At 47.5% G+C, this 12,720-nt stretch overlaps 1 protein-coding gene across 1 annotated transcript in view; it reads right to left on the reverse strand.

Moving 5' to 3' along the window:
* Positions 1-12,720, reverse strand: part of SPOCK1 (SPARC (osteonectin), cwcv and kazal like domains proteoglycan 1) — a 496,575-nt gene that overhangs the window by 129,497 nt on the left and 354,358 nt on the right. The window contains exon 5 of the mRNA XM_081090748.1: positions 1,704-1,830. Coding sequence (XP_080946874.1) covers positions 1,704-1,830 — 127 coding nt within the window. The remainder of the gene's footprint in view (positions 1-1,703; positions 1,831-12,720) is intronic.

Consider the following 12,720-nt stretch of genomic DNA (forward strand, 5'->3'; position numbering starts at 1 on the left):
GCAGGCTCTCAGGCTGCATGCCAGCCCCACCACATCGTCACTGCACTTCAGCAGCGGCCCCAGGAGGCTGTGCACACCTGGGAGCTGGTCTGCAGGTGAGAGACGATGGTGGCCTGAGCTGTCTTTGGAGTGGTGGACAGAACTGATGCTTCCATGCCCCCGTAAATCCCGTCAATGCCCCTTGTAAGTCAACTATTCCAGAAGGGGTTACGTGGTCAGAAGCAAGCCCCATTTCAAATTTTGATTCTATCAGGGGTCAGGGAGAGTGGGGGAAGGTGTATGTGTGTGTGTGTGTGGTGGTGGTGGTGGGGGGGGGGTCCTAAAGCAGATTACACGGGTGGGTACAAGGATACATCCCTTCAAAAGATGCCTGTTTTGTTAAATGTATGAAAATACTGACCTGTGCAATACAAAATCAGTAGGAAAGCATGGCTCAGCCTGGAAATAACCCAAATAAGCCTGTGAGGGCAGCAGGCAGGAGGGTGCACCAGGGTTGGGATGGGGGTGGGGTCACAGAGAACAGATGCTGCCAGCTGTTGTGCGGTGGGTCAGGACAGAAGGCCTGCAGAATGGCCTGCATCCCTGAGCCCAAGAATCTCATGGTGGTGTGGCCGTAAGTGACCAGGGTGTCTCCTGTAGCAACTCTCCCTGGCCCTAGACTCCATTGTGCAAGGGAGCCTCACCCAGGAAACCAGGAGGAGAGAGAACAGTGGTGAGGCTGGGGCCAGAGACAGCCGCACACCAACGCCTCCTGCCCCACTCGGTGGCGGGCACTAAGGCAGTGCTGACTTGTGTGGGCTGAATGCCAGAGTAAATAAGCAAACTCGTGTCCATTCCGTGGCTTCCTTTTCTTTAACTCACTCTCCCAGTGAGACTACCCATTTCCCACACAAACGGACCACTTTACCCCAAGGAGAGAGTCTGAAGTCTGAGAAGGAAGTTTCGTTTCCTTCCTCCTTTCTCCTGATAACACCCCTTTCCCCGCTGCTCAGAGGGCCTATTGCTGGAGCCCAAATGAAATGCCCCTCGTCTGTGAGACTTTCCCCGTCCTTCCCAGAAGAACAGATAGACCCACTGGATCCCCAGTTCCCTTTTCTGTGAAACCACCTTTGTTTGCATAGGTCTGAGTGACAATGACCTGTCACCACACTTGCCTTCCCCACTAGACTCCAAGTCCCTGAGGTTCTGAGAAAGGAACAATGGCCGGAGCCCCAGGGCCTGGTGCAGGGCGGGATGCCATCTAGATGTGCAAGAGACACGGCGGAAGTGTGTGCTGATGTCAGAGTCCTCCCGTCACCTTCACACCCCTCCCATCACCATGCTGTCCTTTGGGCAGCATCCCGGGCCGCCCTTATGCCGTTGCTCTCATCAGCCGAGCTGCATGACTTGCATCTTTGGCACAGCTTGCTCTCTTACCTTCTCCAGGAAGCTCCCCTGGATTAACCTCAGGATCACATCCACTCTCGGAATTCCCCTCCCCTTGGCCCTTGACACCCCCCCACCTACCGCCCCCGCCAGGACATAGGAGGTAACATTTCTATCTCACTTGTCTCTTTGACAGTCTGTTCAGGCGGCAGCCTCTAAAGGACAGGGCCCCACAGTGCACGGAGCTTCACACAGCAGGGCCAGTTTGGGCGCGGAGACCCGTCAGAACCAGCAGACATGGAGGATTTCTCACAACAAAAGAGACAAAGGTGACTGACCTTGGACGTGTAGGTATGGCCATCGGAGCCGCAGACCATGGCCGACTGTGCCACGGGGCAGGGCTTGCACTTGACCAGATTCGAAGGTCCCGCCCAGTGTTTGTGGGCCACGTTCCCCTTCTTCTGCCTGAGGATGGAAAAAAGAGGAGATAAGTAAATGCAAGCTCCCATACCCATGGCTCTCTCCCCCAAGTCCCTGGATAAAGGCCAAATAACTAAAAGGGCTGGTCAAGCAGCCAGCATTTCCATTTGTTCCAACTCACTGGTGGGGGCAGAAGACTGCTCCAAAAGCCCAGGTTCAACCCACCAGATGGACCGGGAAGGTGATGTGACCATTAAAATGTTGTAAAACATCACTTCCTGATGTGAAAAGACACTCGCAATACATCGCAAAGAACAAGGAAGGAGTGTGGTTCCATCCGCGCACTAGCCCCCAGTGCAGGGCGTATCACAGGTGCCTGGAAACAGCACCCAAAGCCTTGGAGTCCTCCGGGGCTGACCAGCAGCTTTCGAGTGGGATGACACACAGGTGACTCAGCAAGCATCTCCACTAGAAATGCATCTCTAAACACAACCAGTGACTTCCTCACAGCTGTGGAAACCAACTCTGGATACATTTTTAAGCAATTTCAGTTCAGCTTCCAATTTTCCATTTGATAGAGGCACTGGGATGATGTCACTTTCAACTATAAAAATAAGCAGAATTCTAGTCTTTCATGCCAGTTCCAGTCTCTGCATCCTCACCTTCATCATAATGATACATGGTGCTAGTAGGATGGCTTGTGTCCATAGAAAGAACCCCATCCCTTATCACAACCCACTGGAAAAAAGGCTGCAGGAACTGCCACCCGTGTTCTCTTACTTGAAGCTGCTCTTCCAGCAAACTGCTAGGAGTGACTCTCATCACTGTGGGCCTGTGTTCTGGGTAGAGGACAAGTGTCTGTGGACTGTCAGGCTATGACTGTGCCCTTGAAGTGCTTTGCACTGATAGTCCTGAATGACTGTTAACGCCTGGGCTCTGGAGTTAGAAAACGCAAGTTTAAATCTCAGCTCTGCCAGTGTGATCTTGGCGGGATTGTTAACCCTGTAAACCTCAGTTTCCTCATCTATAAAATGGGGCAATAGAATCTACTTCTAGCAGATGGTATGAGGGCTAATGAGCTGTAGTGTGTCAAGTACTCCATATAATGCCTGGAAAATAGGAAGCAATAAAAATGGCAGCCATTGCCGAAACCGGTTTGGCTCAGTGGATAGAGCGCCGGCCTGCGGACTGAGGGGTCCCAGGTTCGATTCCGGTCAAGGGCATGTACCTGGGTTGCGGGCATATCCCCAGTGGGAGATGTGCAGGAGGCAGCTGATCAATGTTTCTCTCTCATCGATGTTTCTAACTCTCTGTCTCTCTCCCTTCCTCTCTGTAAAAAATCAATAAAATATATTTAAAAAAAAATGGCAGCCATTGCTATAATTATTATTTGCCTCAATAGATGGGGGTACAGAGGATGCAATTACCATTGTCATAGAAATGAGATTTAATTCCAAGATTTGGAGTGGCATTTAATTCCCCCGAAGAACTCACGGGGCACAGGAAGGAGACCTTTTCCACTAAGTACGTAATGAATGTTCAGCTCCTCAGGAATTAGGGTTTGGCATCAGAGGTAACCTACCGTTTTCCAAATAAAAAACAAAAGTGACTGAGGAAGAGCACACACCAACTTGGTTCTTATCTCAAACCCACCCTAGTGATTTAGGGTGGAGGACAGTAAGAAGACGAATGTCTGTTAGGGGAATTAACTTTGGACTTGACATCCAGGCAGATGATCTTGTACCCATAGCACAATCCTAGGGACCATAAGGCTGAACCTTCTGAACAATGAACTGGAAAAGGAAGTCCTACAAGGGCCCTCTGAGACCACCTAGTCCAGCTCACTCATTTTACTAATGGGGGAAACTAAAGCCCAAATTGGGAGAGAGCCTTGCCCAGTGGCTAGGCCTGTGATGACAGTCACATAACTTCCGAGTGCCATCATTCCGGAATGATTTCTTCTTTAGTCCATCTCAGTCCCGCCTGGATTACTAGCTTGGAAATTCTCTGGAGTCACCTACATGTTTGTATACTAGTAGTGTTCCTCTCTCCAATGCCTCTCAGCTCCCATAGCAGCAGCCCACCTTGTCCTGGCCTCTCTGTCTGAAATAAATACATCTATTATTTGCATGTCTAAATGGATATGAAGTTTCCTATTATCCTTTGCCTAACACTCTGTAGGCTTTAAGGTTTGTTCTGGACTACTGAAGAAGGCAGGATGGGTGATGGGACTCCGAGCAGCAGCCAAGCAGGCTGTCAGCATGGGTTAATCTTAGAGGACACGATTCCCTCGGCAGAACACCACACATTTGTCATCATTCTCACAGCAGATTGTCTGACGTGGATAATGAATCAGAAATACAGGCAGAAGTTGTGGCGTCTAGCAGCCCTCTCCTGGGTCGGTCCCGGGCTACAAGTCCGCAGCTGAAGCAAGTCTTGTTATGAACTCCCAGGAAGGGGCTATAAAGTCCAAAGAGTGGGCAGCTTTGCTGGAGCAGACACAGCCACGTGCAGTGATGCCCCGGAGGAAAGACGCCCGAAGGAGCTTAGCCAAAGGCAGCAGAGAGAGAAGTGAACACTGAGCCACCAGCTTAGAGGAAAAGATGGAACCAGCTATTAACCACCAGTTACGGACAGGTCATCCCTGTCTCTGGACCTGAACCTCACCGTTAAGCTTACTGGCCAGTGCTTACTAGTGGGCCTGGTGCATGCTGGATACTCAATATATCCCTGTTGGGTGAGTGGGTGGGTCCCTGAGTGCTGACCCTGCGTGGCTACTCAGCAGTTAATGACCAAATCACAGCCTGTTGGGACCAGAAAATACCTTAAAACTAATCCAGTGCAGCAACTGTACTTTATACCTGAGGAATCAGAGACATAGCTGGGGAGTGACTTGCCTGGTGTCCCACAGAAATATGGCAAAGTTACTTCCTAGATATTTGTCAGACTGAAGGTATCCTGGAAATGACTGTGCTCCTCTGGGACTGCTTTTTTTTTTTTTAAGATTTTAAAAGTGATTTTTAGGGAGAGAGGAAGAGAGAGAGAGAGAGAGAGAGAGAGAGAGAGATGAGAGTGAAAGAGTGAAACATCAATCTGCTGCCTCCTACATGCTCCCCACCGGGGATCAAGCCCACAGCCTGGGCATGTGCCCTGACCAGGAATCGAACCAGCAATCTTTCAGGGCACACGACAAATTCCAACCAACTGAGCCACACTGGTCAAGGCCCTCTGAGACTGTTAACTCCCTATTTTTGCATCTGTACTTTCATTACCAGGGCTCCATTTTGTAAATAAGCTTTTTGGTGAAACACTGTCCCAGCGCTACACCAGCAAAGCAACAAGCTCCCATATCCAAGGTCAAGTGTTTGTGGACTATGCCAGGAGGAATCATGCTTGACAACCTCCTATGATGCCTTGAGGACTAGAAGTATAAAGGCCAAGGCATTCAGAATTTGCCCAGTTTTGATAAAACAAGCACACCTGCTCTCGTGGGGCAAACCCAGGTGTTCCTTACCGCACTAGAACCCTAGCAGAGATGGCAACCAAACCTGTGGTCTCTGTCCAGAGGCCGAGTTATGTAAGGTTATATACAAGTACATGTGAGCCCATGGAGTACAACTTCCCTGGTTATTATGTATATATTCCAATCTCTACAATTCAGTGTAAGCCATAAAAAATAAGCAACCCAGTTGAGGCAAGGGACTCAGCCTTCTGACTCTAAGATATTTCACTTCTTGAGTCAATGAAGAGTGAAATCCAATAAAAGTATCTTGATGGGACTGCTATTCCCAATGTCACAGACATTCATCAGTGGGGGTGACACAAACAATTTGGTCTGGGAGGAAGGTTCCGCCATCCTTTCCATCGGCCATGGAGCCCTAACTCCACCCCAGCCTGGCGGGTGCTGGGAGCAGCCACACCTCCCACCTGCTGGCAGCACCGCACAGGAAATCCCAACCTACAAGCCCCTCAAGATGGAGAGAAGACAATCAGCGATAACCGGCATTTCTTATTCTCTTTGGCTCAGCTGCTCATTCTAAATCTTTCTTTTTTAAGTTTACCAAAATAACCAGCATTTATGATTTTGAAGCAGAGTGATGATTTTGAAATACAAATCTGCTAATGTGACTCCCGCATTCAAAACCTCCATCTTCTCCCCAGCTCCTTGGTCACAGGCTAAGCTCCTAATTTTGGTGTTAAACTGACTGATTCCACTTTCATAGGGTCATTGAATGCTCTGCCTTGTTCTCCAACACACACACACACACACACACACACACACACACACACATGCACACTTGAGTCAATGAAAAGTGAAATATCAACCACTTATATGTCTCTTACATGTGCCATGCAAATTCAAGTCTATATAACTCGGCAAATGCTCTCTATCTGCATAGCAAAGCCTGTCCCTTGTTCTAGTTTCAAATTGACTGTCTTCCAACGCAATCTCTCCTGATCCTGTGAGCCTATCCCAAGTAGAATTAACCATGACATTATTTGTTCAACAGTGCACCACGTTCAGACCCAACTGTGACATTCACTACAGCACAAAGCATTTCTTTTCATGTCTATTTACATCAATATACTGTGCACTTCTCAAGGGCCGTAGCAACTGGGCCGTAATCATTTTTGTGCTCCTGGTACTTGGAAACAAGATTGGCCCTTGAGACACATGGCTTTGCTCAGTGAAATAAGTGAATTTATTCACTTGGACTTTAGAACTTCTCCTTCCATTTCTGCAAATCATTAGCACTGACTAGAGGGCAAAAATGGCATGTTGTGCTAAGTAACAAGAATTCAACAGGCTCTTGTTTCCAGAAATCCTAATTCAGACTTAAAACAACAATTAGCAACGTTTCTAAAGACAACTGAGAAGTGGTGGAGGGGCTCCCCCGTGCATCCCAGGGCCGACGGAGCCTCCCCTACACTCTGGACGCCAGGCTGCCTCCAAAGCTGCAGGTTCCAAACTGCCAACAGGTACTAATTGTTTTGGATTCCAGAATAAGAAATCTGGATTCCCAGGAATTCCAAAGAGTTACTGAAGTTTTTCTACATTCTTCACAACCTTTTATTTATGTTCTTATAACAAATATGAAGTTTAGAAGTACTTATAAAGAAATGTAGCCTAGAATGAAATTGTCAGCAAGCATTATTGGATCGTACTCAAATAATGTGACATTTGGATTTTCTAGCAAGTTAACAGCATTGCACAGAATCACATGTTGATATTATCAATTTAAAGACTTACTTTGTTCTAACACTGTTCTCTGGAACAGCACACAGAGGAATCTTACAAAGTATAGTATGCAAATAAATGCATTCATATTCATTTTATTTACAAGAGCAAATCGTCTCTGGCAGCAGACTGGACCACACACACGCTAATAAGATGGCAACAGCGACAAGCAAGACTGACCAGATCATGACTGCTCTTCCCAAGGTGCTCCTGTCCTCGTTCCTGGACTTGTCAACATTAACCTTCAAGCCCCCACAGCAGTGTTTCCTGCTCTTGTTTCCACTGGACCCTGCCGCTCCTCATTCAGAGATCCTATCCTCACCCACCAGGGCAAGTCCCACAGCCTACCTCTTCCCATCGAGAGTCTTCGATGACATCAGTTGTGACCTAGTATTTTACTTGGCCGTGGGCAGAGTAGGGCCACAGTCAGGGCCCACAGCAAAACAATGGTAGGACAGAGATGTCAGAGCAATTTTTCCAGTAACGAGTACATATGCAGGTGCAAATTTCCTGACATTAATCTCACAGGATGAAATGAATCTGTGTCAACAAAATTTAATGATGTGGTGGGGCTGGAGCTGCAAAGAGTATATATAGTAGAATTATTGACTTTCCCCCTTCATTTATGGAAGAAGGGCCTTTCATTTTACTCAATGCATTGGACATTCTAACATGTTTGAGTAAGTTTAAATAGGACGGTTTTCTCTGCATATGAACAGCTGGTGAAAGAGTAGAGCGATTCCAGATCATGAATAGCAACAGCAGCATTCCAGCAGTTTTGTGTGACTACAGCATGCCAGTCCAAGTGCCCTAAACACACCTCTGATTCCTCACAGGCAATGCTCATATCATCCCCACTTCCAGGAGGAAAAACCCAGCTTCCTTAACCAGGACCTGCTCTGCTCTCTAAGCTCAGAAGCAGGGAGAACCTACCCAGGAACTCTCTCCTGCACTCACAGTGTTGTCTGCTGGCAGCCAGCATGATCTGCATATTATTTCCTGTTAGTATCAAGCTGTCCATTCAAAAACAAGATTGGATTTGTTTGCAAAATCAGAAATAATTGCTCTAAAACAAGGATGGAAGATACTTTTTTGACATGGTGGCTCTTTTGAACTGTAGACAAAATAATGAATGTTAATTGAAATGAAAAACATGTTAGCCATTGGAATAGTAAAATGATGCTATAATTCCTCTGTTGTTAGGGTTATTTGAGTCATTATACTAAGTCATAAAATTACACCATGAAGAGCATAATGGCCTCTGTCATTTACAAAAGCTGCTTTGATGAGAGACAAACTCCCACATGAGACATTCTCCATCCTGGTAGCTATAGGCTCATGACTCCTTCTTTTTCCAAATGAAGGTCCCAGACACGAGATACTGTCCAAAGAGAGTCCAACTTTCCTAACAAACAGATGTTTATTAGAGAACATCTGGAGAAAGAGCCACCATTCTCCATCTAGTTCCCAGGAGTGTCCTCAGTGCTTCTGGGCACAAAGCTGGGATGAGACACATTGTCTAGAGAAACTTGGAATTTCAAAGGAGAAATACAAAATAATGATAATAGCAGCTAAGCTTGTATTGAGGACTTAATTATTCTGCTGATACTAGTACCTTTACTACCACCAATAACAACAAACATGTTTTGAGCTCTTAACAATGCTCCAGGCATTGTTTTAAGCTCTTTACACTAAGTGTCTCATTTACTCCTCAGACTTCATGAGCAAAATATACTCCCAAGGTTGGTCCCAGTTATCAGGGTGGAATATTATCTCATCCACTGATTCAAGGTGGCGTTTCAACCACAGGAAAGCCAGCGTCTTTATGTGGCTTCCCCCCAACAGACCCGCCCCAGGTCAGGAGGGTGAGGCTCATGAGGTGTTCCAGGTTAAGGTTCAAACACATCAGAAGGGACCAGAAAGCCCTCAGACATGCTTCTCAACCATCAGCAAGCCAGGTTTCTAAAGCACCTTCAAACCCACAGGACAAGTGCATGTTTTTAAAATTTTAGGAAGAATTGGGGCCACCAAAAAGGTATGTGCTGAGTGTGGATGCAATTCCAAGAGCACGAACATCTCTTTGTTGTATGGGAATGTCAACCTCCAGACTAAGGTTCATTTCAACTCGAGCCTCGTGACCGCCTTTCACCAAAGTGGGGCAATGGCCAACTCAGCCGGGGAAGCACCCACTCTTCACAGATGAGAGGATGCAATGGCCAGGTGAGAGTTTCCAGAAACCCTGTGTGCGCATGTGTAATGAGTCAGAAAGGATGAAGAAAGCACACACACCAAAATGGAAGGCACCCTCGGTGAAGCAGGACTGAGGCTATGAGAAAGGGAACTTCCGCTTTGTGACACTGTGTGTCTCTATCATTTGACTCTCTTACGGCCATATATTGCTGGACTAATTTATTAAAATCTAATAAAAAATGCATTTTCAGAATTTTTAAAGAAATGCACGTTGCCCCACACACAGCTGTGTGCCAGACCCCGTGTCTCCTGTAGTGCTTAGGAAGCCACAGTGGTTGGAACAGCAGAAAGAGCTTCTGGGTGCAGGAAGGGGGCTGGAAAGAGGGGAGTCCACCCAGAGAAGAGCTCTCCAACCAGTCCTCACAGGTTTCACTGAAGACCGAGGGGTCAGATCAAACAATTGGAACTAAATTTCCATGTAACTATATTTTGAGGGTCTGTTTAAGCAAAGCTATCAAAACAGAAGGTCTAAATAATCCAAATGGGGTTAGGATTCTAGAGATAATCTCTGTATTTCAACAAACACTTATTTAGTACCTATTATGTGCCAGAAATTGGGTAAAGAATGCAAAAGAATGCTAGTAGAGCTGCATGAAATGTGCTTCCTGTGACCTACATTACATAGAACAATTATTCCTAAGCATATGATCATATTACTCTGAGTGGCTGAATTTATTCAGGGTAGTTGTTACCTAAACTGTTTTTATTCGTATTCACATACTGAGACACCAGAAATTCTCATAGATGGCAAAGTTATCCAAGAAAATCCCTACGTGGCAAGAGAGCTGCTATTAATTTCAGGACCCCCTCCAGCGGTTCTCAACCTGTGGGTCACGAACAATGCAAATACATCCTCCATATCAGATATTTACATTACGATTCATAACAGTAGCAAAATTATAGTTATGAAGTAGCAACGAAAATAATTTTGTGGTTGGGGGTCACCACAACATGAGGAATTGTATTAAAGGGTCGCGGCATTAGGTTGAGAACCACTGCGCTAAACCATTTTACATTGAAAAGCTGTGTGGCCAATGGGCAAAGGACAAGAACATGAACTTGCCAGACCACAGGCCCAGCTCTTCAGTGTCACACACATTTCTGAACATTACTTGAATCCAGGTTTCCTTATACATAAAATGAGATATATATGTCCAGGGATCCTACTCAAACTGACTTCTAGCCTCAACTCACAAAGCTCTCCGTGTTCCCTGACCAGCCCATGAAGATTAGCAGGCTGATGTGATTATGTAAATTCCACTAACTGGTTGGAGACTCTGTGTCCTTCGCAATCACCTTCCATTAAAGAGTGACAGATCAGGCCAATGGCACCAGAGGCTCCCAAAGTTCAGCTGGTGGAATGAGCATGGCCACTGGAGCCACATGTGAAAACACACATACCAACTAGAATTCTGCTTTGTTAAGGGAAAGTGCCAAGCCAGCAGTGTAATAGCAAGCTATTAGGGAAACACTAGTGAACAGTGGAGCTTCCTTTATTCCCTTAGGATAATGGAAAGCAGTGTACTCTGTTTTAAAATCCATTACTTCCTAAAAGAGGCCAGGAAAGACACTGTTACTATTACCCAGGGATCTTTGGCATCCCTGTTAGGTTTCTTGTTTCATCTTTGTTTTCTGGCCCAAGAAAGTCCCTTTGTAACCCTGAGACCTTAAAAGAATTCTATAACAATGGACATGCTAATTGGGGTAAAAAGCAAATGATAATCAACAAGCCCAACACTAAGAATTTCATCTGGCCTCCCTCCAGAGACTTCATAATCCTGCCTCTTCCCAGGGGGACCGGAAGACTGAGGGTTTTGCTAACACAGCCTCCAGCTAATTGTGTGTAAGCTCAGGTGCGCACACGGGGCTGAGGGCCAGCACATGCCTTTCCACCAGGGGCTCAGCTGCTATAATCTGAGAAAACATGTGCTTGCATGGCTGGGGGTCAATTAATTATTATGGGATGTGTGTATGCGAGAAAAAAGACCCACATTTGTTTTCTCATCACCAGCAGCAAGGCGCCCATTCTGGGAGGGCTGCATATGATCTCCTTTAGGGAAATAAGCCAGCAACGTGAAGCAGAAGTACATAGACCGCGTCGGGACAATGCTGCTCCCAGGACAGGCCCAGCGACAAGCAGCAGAGACATGGCATTCTAGGAGATACAGCTGAAACCAACACCACAGCCATCAACCCTGGGCCTTTCAGCAGCAGCCGTGCAGAAGGCAGTGCAGCCACATCACTTCCTGCCTCTTCCCTGCTCAGGACGCCTCCTCCACACTCAGTGTTGGAGGAGAGAAGCTCCCGCTCCCCTCTGTGCCTTCACTGGGGGAACTTTCGGGACCAGGCCAAGGGCCAATGCGTAGAAGTTACCCGCAGGAAACCTTCTGACTCAACAGGGGACGCTGGCTCGCCCAGCACTGCGAGTCCAAGCCTAGGCCCTGAGGGAGGGGCTCCACAGAAGGCTTGCTGTGTTCTGTGCAGGCGTTCTCCTGTGGATGCTACTGCAGAGGGAGTTCCCACTTCTTAGTCGTGGGTCAAGTGCACTGAACGTCCCAGCATGTAAGTCTTTCTGTGCATCGGTATTCACTCCCATGGGACAGATTCTTTAAAATGGAGTCACGGTGCCAAGGAGGCCAAAATGCGCATCAGAAATGCTGTACCAGTGTATGTGCCCATCAGCAGCACCTGCAGGGATCACTGCTCCACTTCCCAACCCCCCACTCTGCAGATGGCCACCCGGCATGGCTCTGGGAGCTGCTCTGAAGCAGTGTTTGGATACACCGCTGCAGGTCCGTAAGCAACAGAGCCGGTTAGAGCAACACACCAACTCTGCCCCATCACAGAAGTGGAAGTAAAAAGGCACGTGGAGAAACTGCTTAAGTTGGAGAACAGGCAGATTAGAAGGACATCAAATGTCACTTCCTCATGTTCTGACCAGTTTGCAGGTATTTCCTCAGGTATACTCACACACGGGAGACAGCAGCTGCGAGCCCAAGCCCCTCCAAGCGGGAGGGCAGCTCAACACCCAGCCCCTCTTTATTGGGGTTCTCCCCAGGACAAAGATGGGTCCATAAGAATTCTGCCTGCTGCCCTCCCAGCTGAGCAGTCCTGTTCTGGCTACAGGCAGTCCTGTTATGTCTTAGTCTGAAGGGCAGGAAGGGCCAGTCCCATAGGCCACAGGACAAAGGTGTCAGGCCTCAGAGAGAAGAGATCTGGAGGCTGCAAGTCTCCTGCATGGAGCGGGAGGGGGGATTTAGCAGGTCTCAGAGGCGCTGCAGGGGAGCAGTGGAACACTGCCCCCATGGCCAGGAGAGGTGCCCAGCATGCGGCCCTTCCTTTCCCCATCCTGAAGGCAGATTTAGAGGCCATTCTGCAGCATTCTGAGCAACACAGACCTTCAGTTCTGAGAGATTCAGGGGTCAAGGAAACAGATGACAACTTGT

The sequence above is a fragment of the Myotis nattereri genome, assembly GCF_964212035.1.
Source record: "Myotis nattereri genome assembly, chromosome: 5".
Classification (NCBI taxonomy): domain Eukaryota; kingdom Metazoa; phylum Chordata; class Mammalia; order Chiroptera; family Vespertilionidae; genus Myotis; species Myotis nattereri.